Here is a 16,838-nt window from a genome sequence, read left to right as displayed (position 1 = left end):
GGTCCCTGCATTCCCAGGATGTGATAGTGTTTTTTATTTACTTTCTTGGCCTTCATCAATAATATCTCTTATCAAAATATGCAAGCATCCTAAGCTACCATCAATAGATGATTAGATAAAGAAGTGGTACATATATATACAATGGGATATTACATGGCCATAAAAATGAATAAAATTTTACCATTTGTGACAATGTGGATGGATCTGAAAGGTTTTATGCTAAGTGAAATAATCACATGGAAAAAGACAAATACCAAATCAATGTGAAGGTTCTATTAACTACCACATATATCCATCCCAATTACACATTGGAAGACTGGAAAAAATAGCACTAGGTCAGTCCATGGTCCCAAGTGGTATCTTTGGTGAAAGTCTAAGCCTCATAGTGACCTGGTCTTTCAGTCAGTGGGCTCTGGAGTTGAGTATTGACTCAGATCCAGAAACTGGGCAAGAGATTTATCTTCTTATTAGGAAGACTATCCTCAATCTCCTATCTATCCATGATTCTTTTTTGCTTGCATAAATTAAGCATTATTTGCGGATTGTGTATTTATCTAACCTCCAGGAACTGCATTTTATTAACCATCTCCATAGCTCTGTCACCTCTTGGCTGCCACTCCAACTTTATAGCCTGTTATGATAATTGTGCCCACCTTATTTCTGATAGTTAAGTGCTACAACATAACCTCAATTGTTTTGGGCCCCTGTCATTGCCATTGTTAAAAGAGTCTAGTTCTATAACATCTCTGTAGAGGATAACCACCACTGAGATGCTCAGTGATGTCACTGAGAATCTTACCATTACTTGTCACATTGTTAAATGGAGTATCCTTCCATGAACATTTTTGGCTGGTGAGTTTTCTTGCTTTATGTAATATATCCACTCTAGCACATCCACTTCTCTGAGACTTACGATTTCTTTTTCTGTTTTCCATACTATTTCTACTTAGTATGGATGATAATTTTTTCCAAGTTTCAAAGAACCACCACAGCTTTGTGTTAATATTGTCTCCCATGGTCCTTGCGAGGGGTTAAATTTAATATCTTGAGAGAGGGTTTCCATAGCAATATATTTTTCTCTGTTTAACTTTATATACCTCCTCATTGATCTAGCACCCACAGAATCCAGTTCATAAGTACTCTTTCAGTTTTATTGGTGCATATATGTTGGTGAGGTCCTATAGTTTCTTCAACATATAATCTTTTTCTTCCCTTAACATACACTACATTTACTCAGCTGGATTATGTTGTGACTTTATCCTAGTTATTGTTCTGGAGGTCTGTGGGGATGTTCGCGATGGATCTTGATGGAAGGTGCACAGATTTTCTTGAAAGTCAGAGTCTTCTATATTATCTTCAAGTGTGGGTAAAGTACAAGCCACTAACAGGGAGGAGAAGGTCACTTTTACAGTTTGGAGGTTTGGGCGAATCTGAGGATTAAAGAATTATAAGTGAATTAATCCAGATGTTCCCATCCTATGACTCACAGCCCCATATTTTTCCCTATTAAATAGGCTCTGACCTTAGCATATCCAGCCTACCTAAATTGAGAACTAAACTTTCTCTGGAGCTCTGCCAGTCTCATAATTAATTCCTGGGTCTGGTGTTCAGCTTTTTCTGCATCTGCTGAAAGATGCGAGAATTTATTTATCTGATGACATGGTCCTCCGTTGTTTTTACACGTAGCCTTTCATTGCCTTTGTTCACTGCATCAGGAGGCCCCAGCAACAGATAATCTATTTCATAGTGTTAATCATTTCCTCTCCTCAACCTATCAAATAACATGAGACATTATGTGCATGAATTAATTCCCTTCCACTAGTATCCCACCTCAATCCACCACCAATGAATATTTTAATAGGTGCATTGCTACAATACACCACAAGCTATTGCTTTTCCACATAGAACCAGTGATTAGGTATTCATTGCCAGTCCAACAGAGAGAATCCATATAAAATATCTCCATTTAGAGTCACTTCTTCAGTGCTCCCTTTGTACCAACTTTTTAAAGTCAGGTTCCCTGGGAAACAGACTATGAAACAGAAATATGTATTACAGGGCTTCTTTTCAATTGGGTGGAAGGAGAAGCTGAAATGCAATGCACTTGCAACAGAAGCCTCAGCCAATCCTATAGGAAACTCAGATGCTTGGTTAAATTTGAACAACATCAACTGGTCATTGGATTTGGGCTGCCCCAGAGAAAGAGAATAACCCTTTGGCCATGGCCCATTCTCAGAGAGTGTCTCAGCTGTGTGTCTTTGGCAATTAACAAAATACTCTCAGCAGTTAGAAGAATGAATGATTTAGTCCTGAAGGGGGCATTTGTGTGGCACACTACAGCTATGGCACAACATATCTTTCCATTGATTCTGAGAGTAGACTTGAATGGGAGACTGAAGTGCAAATATGTTTGAGGTTACCTTGATTTTAATATTAAGGGTACACAGAATGTGTGTGCTCTCTGAGATACTCCTTCTATGTCCTACTTCCTCCTAAGGCACAAAAAGGCTTTCTTACTGATTACTTTTTAAAAATTGTTTTAAATTATAATTTTGAAATATTTTTAAAAATTAACAGATTTCAGTGTCATGGGTGTCAAAAATAGTCTAATTTCCCACAGCATTCTTCTGGGTCTTTGTTTTTTAGCTGTCATCAAGACTTAAGTAAAGAGGCCAGGCTGAGTTGGGGTTGGAGGGAGGACAAACACAGATACAACTACAGCCTGAATCTTAATGTGTTTTATGGGAAGGAGGAAGAGCTTACCTTCCTTTGTGAGAAGGGGCTTTGGAAAACTTGAATTTAGATACATAGACATTATATATTTTTACTTCTGTGGTTAATAGAGAAGTAAAAAAATTTGTATTGCATTCTTAATTTCTTCCAATTTCCTTATTTCAATTACACTAGCACCTGGACTTGCCATAGATCAAGTTACCAACTGTATCTGTTGTGATTATTTATTCCCAAATGTTCTCTGAGGTAAAAAGTTTACTGGCTGATGCTAAGCATGTTTAGTTTTAAGGTGAAGAGACTTTACATGTATAATTTAGTATTCCATAATAAAAATATAAGAAAATTTTAAAGAACTAAACTTGATATTTGATTTTTTTTTTTCCCCACTGGGGGCATGTATGACCTTTCATTATATGGAATGTGCTCTATCTTTGCTGAAAAAGTTAAAATATGTCTTGCTATTAGGCATTTTGTAATAATTTCTTTAAAAGCACCCTGTGATATAAGAAAGGGACGAAATTGCAGCTCTGTTTAGTGAAACACTAAGTTTAATTTTAGTTATGAGTATCACACCCATTTTGCTTGTATGCCTCGAAGCATAAATAATTTACTTTTACCTAAGAGTTAGAATGAAATGAAGTTCCATTGTGTGAGGAGAATTACACTGGATCAGATACTCTAAAAGGAAAGGTAAAGGAAGAAAGATACTAATTATGTGAGCATTTAAGTTTTGGTCTATTGCCATGCTGCACAACATTCATTAAAATTTTAAATTCTTGCTTTTACTATGGAACAAAGACACTCCTAGAGTTATGCACAATCAGTGAGGTGAGAAGAACAGCTAGGAAGTCACATCAATAATCAAGTATAAAAGACTGAGGTGAGGATTAAGTACAATGATATTTTTTAACGTGCATAGTACAATGATTAGAATATTTTAAGACTGACATAAAAATGTTTAGTTCTTTTGTGAATATTCTTTTTTTAAAGATAATGATCTCAAGTGAACATGAATGAGGACCTGAACCAAAATAGCAGCTCTGGGAATGGACAGGAGGTATAGGGAATGAGAGAAATTGTAAAATTAAGGACCTAAGATTTAGAATCGGTGAGAAGTTTGGGACAAAGAAACAGAGGAATCAGTGGTGATCCTGGAGTTCCGGTCCATATAAATAAGAGAATGTTGGTTTTGTTAATAAGTACTCTATGAGAAACTTAGAGAACATCGTAGTTTAAGAAAGAAGATTAATTTGAAATTTTGAATTTGAGATGATAATGATCATTCAGACCAAACTGGTCAACACACAAATAGGAATTAATACAAAGAAGAGAAGCTAGATGCAGATACATTAATTTGATAGCAGAAAAGAGAATAAAAGAAGACTGAAAAGAGGTAGAGAGGCCAGTGAAAGATCTTGTTAGGGCTTGTTTCTAAAGAAGAACACTTAAACATATCTTGCCATACCTTAGACAAAACTAATAATGGCCCCAGACCTAGGCTTGCAAAGCAATTAGAAACAAAGGCATTCACTCTCTCTGTGCCCATAGGTCCTCTCATTTCTACTTTTGACCCCCATCTGCACTCTTTTTTCTTTCTTAAAATATGTTTTCACTCCTGAATTTTTACAAAGTTTAAATTTTGACTGTTTAGGTCAGAATTTTATGTTGCTTTCTTATTGAAATGCCTAGAATGATCTGACAGCCTCCATGTTCCAACTTTCAATTCCCAAGTGAGAAAACTTGATTGGCCCAATTTTCATCATGAGACCACTCCAGTAAAAATAGCTTTGTGCATAGAGACCCTTTAAGCTTGGGGGAAGATTATGGTTTTATACAAATATTATAAAAAATTATAAAATATTATAAAAATTATAAAATATTATTAAAAATATTATTTAAAAGAGAAAGTTTAGTAGAGTTCTGAGGTTGGAACTTGACAGCAAGAAGTTGAAGATGGACTCATGAAAAAGTACAGACAGCAGGTCTCTGCTTTGGTAGAGTTAGGTGGAAGGTTCAGTAGCCTAAGAAGATGACAACATTGAAGGAAGGCTAAAGGCTGTTGTTTGTTTGTTTGTTTGTTTGTTTGTTTAATAGGTTAAGATGTGAACATGCTTATTGCTTAGATTGAATGGACCCAGTAGAGTGGAAAAGACATAAGATGTGAGCAAGAGAAGAGATAGTTACTGGAGCATTATCTTAGAGGTAGTGATTCAATCAAGAACAGAGGAGGAGAGTCAGAGTAAAAAGTAAAAATAGAACTACCTTATGTCCCAGCAATTTCACTCCCGGGTATTTATCCAAAGAAATCCAAAACACTAATTCAAAAAGATATGTGCATCTCTATGTTTATTGAAGCATTATTTACAATAGCCAAAATATGCAAGCATCCTAAGCTATCATCAATAGATGATTGGAAAAAGAAATGGTACATATATACAATGGGATATTACTTGGCTATAAAAAAGAATAAAATTTTACCATTTATTACAATGTGGATGGACCTAAAGGTATTATGCTAAGTGAAATAAGTCACACAGAGAAAGACAAATGCCATATTTGGAATTTAAAGAACAAAACAAATGAACAAAACAGAAACAGACTCATAGATACAAACTGATGGTTGCCAGCTGGGAGGGGGGTTGGAGGATGGGTGAAAAAGGTGAAGGGATTAAGAAGTACAGATTGGTAGTTATGAAATAGTAAAGGGGATGTGAAGTACAGCATAGGGAATATAGTCAATAATATTGTAATAACTATGTATAGTGCCAGGTGGGTACTGGACTAACTGGGGAGGATACCTTCGTAAATTGTATAAATGTCTAACCCCTATTCTGTACACCTGAAACTAGTACAAAATAATATTGAAGGTCAACTATAATTGAAAATAAAAAAAAGAGAAAACCATAAAAAAAGAGCACAGGATAAGATATAACCTTAGGAAGAAGATTCTTTTATCTTAAAAATGTACAGCACAGAAATAAATATCTTTTGAATACTTACTGTAATTGTTCCAATTAGATGACAGGGACCCTCTGGATAACTTTGGTCTGTCCTTAGTCAAGACAGTGTCTGGCATATAATAGACATTTAAAATGGAAAAATATTTACAAAAGCTATTTGGTAAATAGAAGAATAATTAAGGGCTGAATATTATGGTTCTGACTATAAGGACTATGGGGAAAAAAGGCAACTAAGTGGTTAAAGAAACTTTTGTGGAAAAGATTAGTCTTGATCTTTCCTTTGAAGATTGAGACCAGATTAGCTGGGGACAGTCTAGGCACAGTGAAGAACAAATATATATAAAAAAAAAAGCCGGGAAAGAATAAGCATAGTAGATCCATGGAATTATGAAGTGGTCCAGAGTAGAGGGTATGCAGTAGTCTTTAGTAGGAGATTAAGAACAATAATGACATTTAAGGAAGATTAGAAAGAAGTCAGTTCATGGGATGCTTTGGAACGTTAGAGGATATTACTTTAGGAGACCAATAAGCTATTGCATTATTAAAGATCTAAAGTAAAGAGAATGTGAATTATTATAGTAAAGGAACCAAGCTTTGGAACAGGAGACCCAGGCAACTACTTTAGTATCTATGAGACTCACCATCCCTAACGATAACTGGAGATAATGCCATTACAAGGTTACCATGAAGATCACATGACTTGATATACACAAAATACTTTATAGATTTGAAAGTGCTTGTGAAAGTATTAGTGTCACATGTCATTGTTTACTCTAAAACCAAAGTGCAACAATGGAAGTGAGTAAAAAATATGGATGGGCTATAGTTGAATGAAGAAATTCACAAAATTTCCGATTAGCTACAATAAAAAGGACATACATCATTTGACCTTTGATCTTGGGGAAATGAGTCTGTTTATTTATTTGTTTGTTTGTTTGTTTTCTTTCTATGTATTTATTTTATTTGTTTTTTCTACTTATTTTTTTAAAAATAATTTACTAGCTTAGGATAAACCTCTTAATCACTTTCTGGTTTGATAATTTTTGTCAGAAAAAAATTATGTATTGGTTTATTGTTTTTGCCTTAACATAAGACAAAAAATGAATAGTTCACAAAAAACATCATTTCACATGTTACTATGTTCCAGCAATTTCCATTGTCAGTCAACCCTGTAATCATTAGTTATATTATATATACAGTCCTTTTACTCCTTCATAGGAAAAAAAAATAGATATAAAACAGGTATAAATCTTTATTTACCCAATACAAAAAAATCTAGAAGATGCTTTTAAAAACATGATCTTTAATGTTAATTTATCTTCTCATCACCTGCCTTTTTTCAACTCCTCTGCTGCTTCTTTCTTCAGTCCTTTTGGCTCCTCATTAGCTGTTGGTGTGGCTAGCTTTCCCTTCCATCTCCAGCTATCCTGGTTTTCTCCTGAGGATCCTGCTTATAAAGTTATATGGTCAACGAGCTAGCCAATGTTTTCCTTCTTGCTCCGGGAAAGTGCCCTTGCACTTTGTTAAGTTTGCTCCCTCTCTGCTGCAATAGCTTGTCCTTCCTACCTGATAAGATATTTCTGTCAGCTACTTTCCAGATTACCAGGAATTTATGTCGAACAGATATTTGGGGAACCATGTTTATGTATTTCTTTTATTTAGTTTTGAAAAAAAAAATTAAAACAGCAATCATATAGTATAAGGCATTTACTGCTGAGGTGGTATTGTAGTAGGAGGCGAGGCTTCTTGCTGTGTTCTGGTGGGAGATTAAGTATCATCCTAACACAATCCAGGATACTGAACACTAACTCAGTGCAGATGAAGGAGCATTTAAGAGTGAGGTTATCTTATGGGGCTAGAAGCAGGGATTAAGCAGCTACATAATAGTAAAAATGGTCAGAAACTCAGATGATACACATGGGGTTCCTAGGCCAAAGATGGGAATCTAGGAAGCCAGTGTCACAGACTGTAAGACAAGCATCACTGCTTAAGTAGGGAGGGCAGGACCAGGAGAGGTGACCGAGGAGGACTGTATCAGATCATGTCTCCATGTCTTCTGTCTCTCTCTTGCAAATTAACACCTAAATACCCAGTTTACCTATTTTCCTGCATTCGCTAAGAAACATAAAATTGTGTATTGATTTGAAAATACTTTAACTTGATTCTGGTAATGATTTAATAATAAATTGCTGATTGTTTAAAGGTTCAATTAGCTCTTTTAGCCCACAAGTGTACCTATGTTTACAGTCATATTAAGTAGCTCTCTTACAAAATGATATGTTGATAGACCAGCAAAAAATATTTTATTCTCCATTTAACTCTAACATTAGTTCCAGGGTTTATACACTTGCAGTCCAAATCTGGGGCTTGGAAGCAAGGCTGTGTTGCTGGTTAACTGCATGATCTAAGTTAAGTTTCCTAAAAATTCTAAACTTCAGCTTCCTTATCTGGAAAATAATAGTACATATCTCACATAATTATTATGGGAGTGAAATGAAATGAGGTAAATTTTTGAAAATTACATACATGGTGCTTAGCAAATAAAAAATAATAAATAAATATTATTACTAAGGTTTTCCATAACAACATAGTCTAGTATGGTAATCTCTCTCAAAGATCTTCCCAAAACCTTAAATCTCACTTAAGATCAGTCGATCGATCTATCCAATCTATCATTCCTCTCTCTCTCTCTTTCTTAGATATATTCATGAGAAAGACATGTAGAGATAGAGGGGAGGGTGAAAGCATGGAGTCAGAGGAACAGCATGAAAAAGGCACATTTGTGAGACAACAATATGACAATTGGGGAATTGTTACTACCTCATTGTAGCTGGGGCAGATGTGCTTGTGGAAGTGATAGGAAATGAGTCTGCTAGGACAGACAGTATTTTAAGTAAGAAGATTTATATCTTTTAAGAATATATTAATTTTAGAAAGGAGGATTTGAAGAAAGGACCAAATTAGAGTTAGGAAGACCATGTAGGATATTATTGTAATAGTTCTGATGAGAAATTACAGAATTTGGAACTAAGACATTACTAGTGGGAACAGATGACATGCATCAGGTATGAATATGGGATGGATTGTATGAATCTAGAATGACATCAATCTAGAATATACTCGGGAGTCATTCCAACTAGAATAATTCCTGGGTATATGTCTTGGGTAAGTAGATAATTGTGATGACATTAATTGAGATTAATAAATCATGAAAATGACTAAGTTTTGAATGTAGTTTAATTTAGGGCAACCAGGTGAAGATATTTAGTAAGTTGCTGAAATGCAGGCCGATTCTTTTAATTTTTTTAAAGAGTTTGCAGGTAAGTATACATCTGTGAAACCATCAATGCAATCTATGCCATGAACAGATCTGTTATCTTCAAAAGTTTTCTCCTGTCTTTCCTTCTTTCTTTATTATTATTTTATGATATGAATGCTTAACAAGAGCTCTACCCTCTTAGTAAAAACTTTAAGTATACAACACAGTATTATTAAATACAGGCCCTATGCTGTACGGTAGATCCTTAGGATATATTCATCTTGCATAACTGAAACTTTGAACCCTTTGGCCCAGTTTTTCAATAAACATTTCTTAAGTGTTTATTATGTATGCTGGTTTCAGGATGTTTAAAATTGGACAAGACATGGTTTTTACCTTTAAAGAGAACATAGTCCAGCAGATAGAAACAGAAATGAAATTAAAACACAGAATTCTAGTTGCCTATGAAATGTGTTGTGGGAGAGTGTGGCAAAGGGAGAGAAAAGCTCAGTTTGGGTGGTTGGTAAAGTTTTCACAAAACAAATGATTTTAGAGTTTAAACACAATTTTTACAGACAGGGAGGACTAGACATGAATGATGCTACAAGTAGAGAGAACAGAAAAGTTACTGAGGTGTAAAAGAGCATGGAGCCCCTAGTGAATAAACAAGTCATTCTATGTGGTTGGAATACAGAGCAGGTGAATTAGTACGAGTGGCAGTGGATGCATGCTCATGGGTTTGCTTTTTTTTTGAGGCAGGACTTAAATTCAGGTTGAATATCCTGCTCAAAAAATTTTAACTATTATTGCCTAGAACGATAGTTCTGAACTAGTAATGAAAGTCAAGAAGTCTAGACATAATTTCATAAAAATATCAGAAGCACTGACAAAATTGCTGCTTTCATTTAAACAAAAAGTAGGTATTTGTTTCTAGATTTGGGAGACACAGGATCTTGGATTGCGTAATTAGTAAGTAGAAGTTTATTCAACCAAAATTGGTTTTAAAATAATTAATCTACCCTACTGCTACTTAACTTCCCATAAGGAAAAGTCACATAGGGGTACAATAAATATTTTTTTAATTTAATTCAGCAGTCAATTGCTTGACGTTTTTATTAGTAGAAAACAGGTCCAGGTTTGTAATTGTGAATGAACGCTAAATTATTTCAGACAAGAAGAACTGGACTCTGACAGCTTATAAAGCCCAGAAGACATGCACTTCTTTAGAGTCAGTCTCTTTCTCTCCTCCATCTTGTTGCTTCCCTTTCTCATTTGCATTGCCTTATCTTTCCTGAAGCTTGGCTCCTGGCCAGAACATGTGTTCCCCAAGGCCCTGCAGAGTCTGAGTGACATGCAAATGGCAGATTTCCAAGTGGGGGAGCTAATAAGGAGTCAGCTGGCTCCTAAAACACTATGCAGATTATGATGTTTTCTTTTAAAGAATTAGATTATTAATCTATCCAAATACGTAGTCCAATGTCAGTTAATGCTTTTGGCTGTTACCCTTATTCTGCGATATCTTTCAACAATAATAGTAAGTTAAATTCAACAAGAGTTTATTTGAATACCTATCACATAAAAGGCACAGCGCTAGTGAACCAGCAAAATTAATGTAAACTCCACCCCCTGCCTGCCCCACTCTTCTTCTAATTCAAGAAACTAACCATCATAAAGATTGTTTACTTGTATGGCCATTTGCACTGTAAAACACCAAATCATAAGATGAATTATATCTGCCCAATTCTTGATTCTGTGTAGGCACGTTTTATCTGTGGCATAATTTCTTTTTGTCACCTGGTTCCTTATGTCTAATCACAGTCCTGACCCTGGGGATGGGTTTCCTACCATCTGCTGCAAGGCCGGCTAGGCTGGCTCTGCTCTCTTGAGTCACATCCTCTTAAAACATGGATGTATTATATGCATTTTCAAATGTATTTCTATTGTTGTTACAATGCCTAACTTAATATAACTTACTATTTATTTTGCAATCCATGATATTTCATTGACAAATTTGATGGCTGGAAGAGATGTATTTTCTCTTGGTGTTTACTTCATCATATGAAATATTTCTTACTCGGATTACTTGAATCATTATTTAAGAAATTCCCTTGTCTACGGCTATGCTACCCTGAACAAGCCTGATCCCGTCTGATCATGGAAGCTAAGCAGGGTCGGGCCTGGTTAATACTTGGGTAGGAGACCACCTAGGAAGACCAGGTGCTGTAGAAGTAAAAAATTAAAAAATAAGGTTAGTACTTGGAAGGGAGACCACCTAGAAAGACCAGGAGCTGTAAGAGTAAAAAATAAAAAAAATAAGAGATTGTAAGCTGACAAGGTCCTTGCAAACTGTGAGGTCAACCACAAGTTGCCTTTTAAAAAAAAAAAAATTCCGATTCGTTGAATACCGAGAAAAGTAAATGTTTATTTAAATAAGTAAAAGTTTTACATACATGAATATTATTTTGATGAATTCTAAATGTCTGGAGTGAGAGACTACATTTAAATTTAAAAGTTTATGTTTGTCTTTGTAAATGAAATTTAGAAAGGGAAATAATGTAGGAATGATAATATCGTGCAGTTACTATAGCTTTTTAAATTTGCCTGTCTTATACAACCTTTTCTAAATAATCATTAGTACCTTTTATTACCATTTCAATTGTGTCCATCCATAAGTAATTTTTTAAAAATTATAATTTAAACATAGTTATTGGTACTGATTTACTTTATGGTTGTTTTAAAAGTAACTTCATGATGAAATTCAGATATCCGCTTGCCCCCTCTGCAATTTCTCACACATTGTGTATATTGAATACTTTTGGAAAATGTTAGAAATGGGATAAATCTAGAATTAAATTGTGATATTCATTTCAACATTCTTTTCTTTTAGGCACTACATGAAGTCATGCGGAAATGAGACCCAGGAAACCCTTCCTCCAAGAGAGAACGTCTTTCCTAAATGGAGCTTTGCTTTCACGGGCATCGACATTGTGGCAGAGACACGGCTGCCCTTCCTGCTATTTTCAATGATTCAAAGAACATCTGAACAGTGATGCTTGCCTTGGATTTACAGATTTTTATCCTGATACCGTGTTTATGTCTTTGGGGTAGAAAAGCTTGCCCAAATTGCTTTCCATGGTGGCTAATCTTTTCAAGAGCCTGATTTTACCTTATATACATAAGCTTTGCAAAGGAATGTTTACAAAGAAATTGGGAAATACAACTAAAAAAAAAGAGAATCGTCAGCAGAAAAAGGATCAAGACTTTTCTACTGCTGGCCAGACCAAAACCCCCAAACTTTCTAATACCTTGAAAAGCACTGTAAAGAAGATTGCAAAATGTTCATCCACTCGCAACTTATCCACTGAAGAAGACGAAGCTAACAAAGAATTTTCCCTCTCACCAACATTCAGTTACCGCGTAGCTATTGCCAATGGCCTACAAAAAAATGTTAATGTAACCAACAGTGATAATGAGGATCTGCTTCAAGAGTTATCTTCAATTGAGAGTTCCTACTCAGAATCACTCAATGAACTAAGAAGTAGTGCTGAAAACCAGGCACAACCAACACACACAATGCCAGTTAGACGTAACAGAAAGAGTTCAAGCAGCCTGGCGCCCTCTGAGGGCAGTTCTGATGGGGAACGCACTCTACATAGCTTAAAACTAGGGGCTTTACGCAAACTGAGGAAATGGAAAAAGAGCCAAGATTGTGTCTCTTCAGATTCGGAGTTGAGCACAATGAAGAAAACCTGGGGAATAAGAAGCAAATCTTTGGATAGAACTGCCCGAAATCCGAAGACAAATGCCCTGGAGCCAGGATTCAGTTCCTCTGGCTGTATTAGCCAAACACATGATGTTATGGAAATGATCTTTAAGGAACTTCAGGGAATAAGTCAGATCGAAACAGAACTTTCTGAACTACGAGGGCATGTCAATGCTCTCAAACACTCCATCGATGAGATCTCCAGCAGTGTGGAGGTTGTACAAAGTGAAATTGAACAGCTACGCACAGGGTTTGTCCAATCTCGGAGGGAAACCAGAGACATCCATGATTATATTAAACACTTAGGTCACATGGGTAGCAAGGCAAGCCTGAGATTTTTAAATGTGCCTGAAGAGAGATTTGAGTACGTTGAAAGTGTGGTGTACCAAATTCTAATAGATAAAATGGGTTTTTCAGATGCTCCAAATGCTATTAAAATTGAATTTGCTCAGAGGATAGGACACCAGAGGGACTGCCCAAATGCAAAGCCTCGACCCATTCTTGTGTACTTTGAAAACTCTCAGCAAAGGGATTCCGTCTTAAAAAAATCGTATAAACTCAAGGGAGCAGGTATTGGAATCTCAACAGATATTCTTACTCATGACATCAGAGAAAGAAAAGAGAGAGGGATACCATCCTCCCAGACATACGAGAGCATGGATATAAAGCTATCTACTCCAGAGTCCAAAGTCAAGAAGAACAATTGGCAATTACCCAATAATAGTGATGGAGAGCTGGAATCTGACCTTAATAGAAACAGTTATGCTGTGCTTTCCAAGTCAGAGTTTCCAACAAAGGGAAGTATTTCCAAGTCAGGTTCAAAATCACGCAATGCAAGAGCCAAGAATAAAACTGCTAGTAGCAGTAGAATTTCAAATAAATCAGATTATGATAAAATTTCCTCTCAACTGCCAGAATCAGATAACTTGGGAAAACAAACCGCAACTCAGTATGTAGATGCAGCGCCCCTCTGGCATTCACAGAGTGATTTTTTTACTGCTAAACTTAGTCGTTCTGAATCAGATTTTTCCAAATTGTGTCAATCTTACTCAGAGGATTTTTCAGAAAATCAGTTTTTTACTAGAACTAATGGAAGCTCCCTCCTGTCATCTTCAGACCGGGAACTCTGGCAGAGGAAACAGGAGGGCATGCCTACCTTCTATGACAGTCCTCAGGATTTACTTTTGAATGAGGCTGCTCAGGGTGTCCTAGGGCAGAGTGAAATTGGGAACACAGAAACCGTGGATAGTGGAATGAGTAATGACATGGTATGTGCATCTGGAGACCGAAGTCATTACAGTGATTCTCAGCTCTCATTACAAGAGGATCTTTCTCCATGGAAGGAATGGAATCAAGTAGAGCAAGGAGCTGATTTAGGTTTAGATTCATCGACCCAGGAAGCTTTTGACTATGACACAAATAGTCTATCTGATCAACAGCTAGATGTTTACAATAAAGACCTAGAAGACTTGGGAAAGTGCCACAGTGACCTTCAGGATGACTCCGAGAGCTATGATTTAACCCAAGATGACAACTCATCTCCATGTCCTGGGTTGGATAATGAACCACAAGGTCAATGGGTTGGCCAATATGATTCTTATCAGGAAGCTAATTCTAATGAGTTGTACCAAAATCAAAAACAGTTGTCCATAATGTATCGAAGTCAAACCGAATTGCAAAGTGATGATTCAGAGGATGCCCCACCCAAATCTTGGCATAGTCGATTAAGCATTGACCTTTCTGATAAGGCTTTCAGCTTCCCCAAATTTGGATCCACACTACAAAGGGCTAAATCAGCCTTGGAAGTGGTATGGAACAAAAGCACACAGAGTCTCAGTGGGTATGAGGACAGTGGCTCTTCCTTAATGGGGAGATTTCGAACATTATCCCAATCAACTGCAAATGAATCAAGTACCACTCTGGATTCTGATGTTTACACAGAGCCTTATTACTACAAAGCGGAAGATGAGGAGGACTATAGTGAACCAGTGGTGGATAATGAAACAGATTATGTTGAAGTGATGGAACAAGTTCTTGCTAAGTTAGAAAACAGGACTAGTATTACTGAAACAGATGAGCCAATGCACGAATATGATCACCCTTCTTATGAAACACCTTATGAAACTCCACAAGATGAGGATTATGAAGGGCAAGCAGATGATATGATTAGTGAAGGGGGGTTGGAACCCTTAAATGAAACTTTAACTGAAATGGAAATAAAAGGAGATGAAAACCAAAATATTCCTGAACAGCCAATGGAAATCACAAAGCCAAAGAGAATCCGTCCCTCTTTCAAAGAAGCAGCTTTAAAAGCCTATAAGCAGCAAATGGCAGAACTGGAAGAGAAGATCCTGGCTGGAGGTACTCATATTTAAATGATACATTATGAGCTAATTGTGTTTTAGCATTAAGTAGTGCTTCTTTAGAGCATGTTCTCTGTTTATTCATGGGAGAAAGAATGTATTTGCAAGGAAATTGCATGTTTATTCTGAGAAAGAGTTTATTATACTCAGACAACTTCCCCAACAAATTGGGCTTGATGACTTCAAATCAAAGTGTTTTCAAATAGTTCATACTGAAATGAGCCGTACATTCTGTGGATCAAGATTTCTCTATTAAGATTAGGCATAAACTCCATTTCATATTAACCAACTTTGTGTCGTGAGTTATCAAAGAAAAAATGAGTGAAATCAAAGAGCAGCCTGGGTTCTACTCCTTGGTGCTGTTAGGTTTAGAGGAATGGGGAGAAAGGTATAATTAATCTTAAAGAGTTAAGAAAGACAGGCTTCCAGATCTCTTACTCCTTTTCTCATCAAATCTATACTTTGGGGTCTGCCAGTAGGAAGGACTAGGTCTGCACAGCTGACCTTAACCTGTCCTAGAGAGGACCACAGCTTCCCTTACTACCTACTGATGCAGCTGAGGGAGGGCGATGGAACCAAAACCCTAGGCCAGACCTGAGGGGTCACCATTCATTCTTTGAGGAGGAGTCAGTAAGCCAGTATAGTCATGATGTTTTCTCCTAAAGAGTGCAATAGAAGTCTCTTGCTCATTAAGGAAATGAAAAGAGTACCCTACCTAACAATTTTACTTTATTTCCTGGGGGAACAATTTTAGACCATACTCTTTTGAAAAGTAGCTGCATATAAATAAAAAAATACGTTGACTTTTAATTCCTTGGCCAGACTTCATTTGCATTTACCTCAATCCCTTACCATTTACTTTATTCGCATGTTTATCATTTTTTATCTTTGAGATAGTTTGATATAATCTCAATTTTAATGAGTTATATATTGTTGATATTTTCCTTGATTAGAACATAGTCATCTTTAATTAAAATATTTTCTCTCTATAATATTTCATAAAGGAATGTATTTATGTGATTGTTACTTTTTCTTATGAAATAATAATTTCTGCAGACAGTAACTGATTATAGCTTCTTTGTCTTGACCAAACTTGTGATCAGACACTACTGCAAACTGGCCATCTTCTGACTGATATGGGTGGATTATTGAATAATCAGATACCTTAATTGTTAAACTATTTTAGGCCCTAAGTCAATTGAAGTAACAATTAGGGTCCTCTGCTCTAAAAATCTGTCTACATAAAATACCACATTCTATGTAATTTATTTAAAGAACAGTATAAATCAAGGAGATCTTGGGTTCATTGGCTGTGATTTTTTTTTTTAGGGTACAGTTCTCAACTGTATATTTAAAACTGATCTGAAAATGCAAAGTAGTCAAAATTTTATGTAAATATAATTTATATTAGAATAATATCGATTTTATTTCAGAATAACTTCTAATAGTAGATATCCTTATTCCTGAAACTGGTTGATAGTTTCTTGGGATACAGGCCAGCAGTTTGACATTGTATTTTATTTACTGTGGATTCATAGAAGTCTATTCAAAGGCATATTTAGATTAAGCATATGTGTGTGTATGTGTGTTTGTCTGCTGTGATGTAATAGAAGCATGTTTTAATTCTGATTGGTTAAGGTATCTGAAGTGTTGGACAGTATTATAAACTTGATAAGACTATAAGTTTCAGAAAAAAATATCTTCACCAGCTTTTTAAAAAAATTCAAATTAGCAAACCTCTTTAAAGTAGAGTGTTACTG

General features: G+C 35.9%; 1 protein-coding gene and 1 pseudogene across 1 annotated transcript in view; both read left to right on the top strand.

The window, feature by feature from the left end:
- The window catches only part of LOC120622814 (protein unc-13 homolog C-like), a 31,283-nt gene extending 16,193 nt beyond the window's left edge, over positions 1-15,090 (top strand). The window contains exon 2 of the mRNA XM_039888529.1: positions 11,840-15,090. Coding sequence (XP_039744463.1) covers positions 12,085-15,090 — 3,006 coding nt within the window. The 5' untranslated portion in view covers positions 11,840-12,084. The remainder of the gene's footprint in view (positions 1-11,839) is intronic.
- On the top strand, positions 11,063-11,181 carry LOC120581029 (uncharacterized; annotated as a pseudogene).
- Positions 15,091-16,838: the final 1,748 nt, after the last annotated feature.

The sequence above is a fragment of the Pteropus medius genome, unplaced genomic scaffold (assembly GCF_902729225.1).
Source record: "Pteropus medius unplaced genomic scaffold, Ma_sr-lr_union100, whole genome shotgun sequence".
In the NCBI taxonomy this organism is placed as follows: Eukaryota; Metazoa; Chordata; class Mammalia; order Chiroptera; family Pteropodidae; genus Pteropus; species Pteropus medius.
Note: the sequence above shows the minus strand (reverse complement) of the source record. Positions and strands in the feature narration are given on the sequence as shown.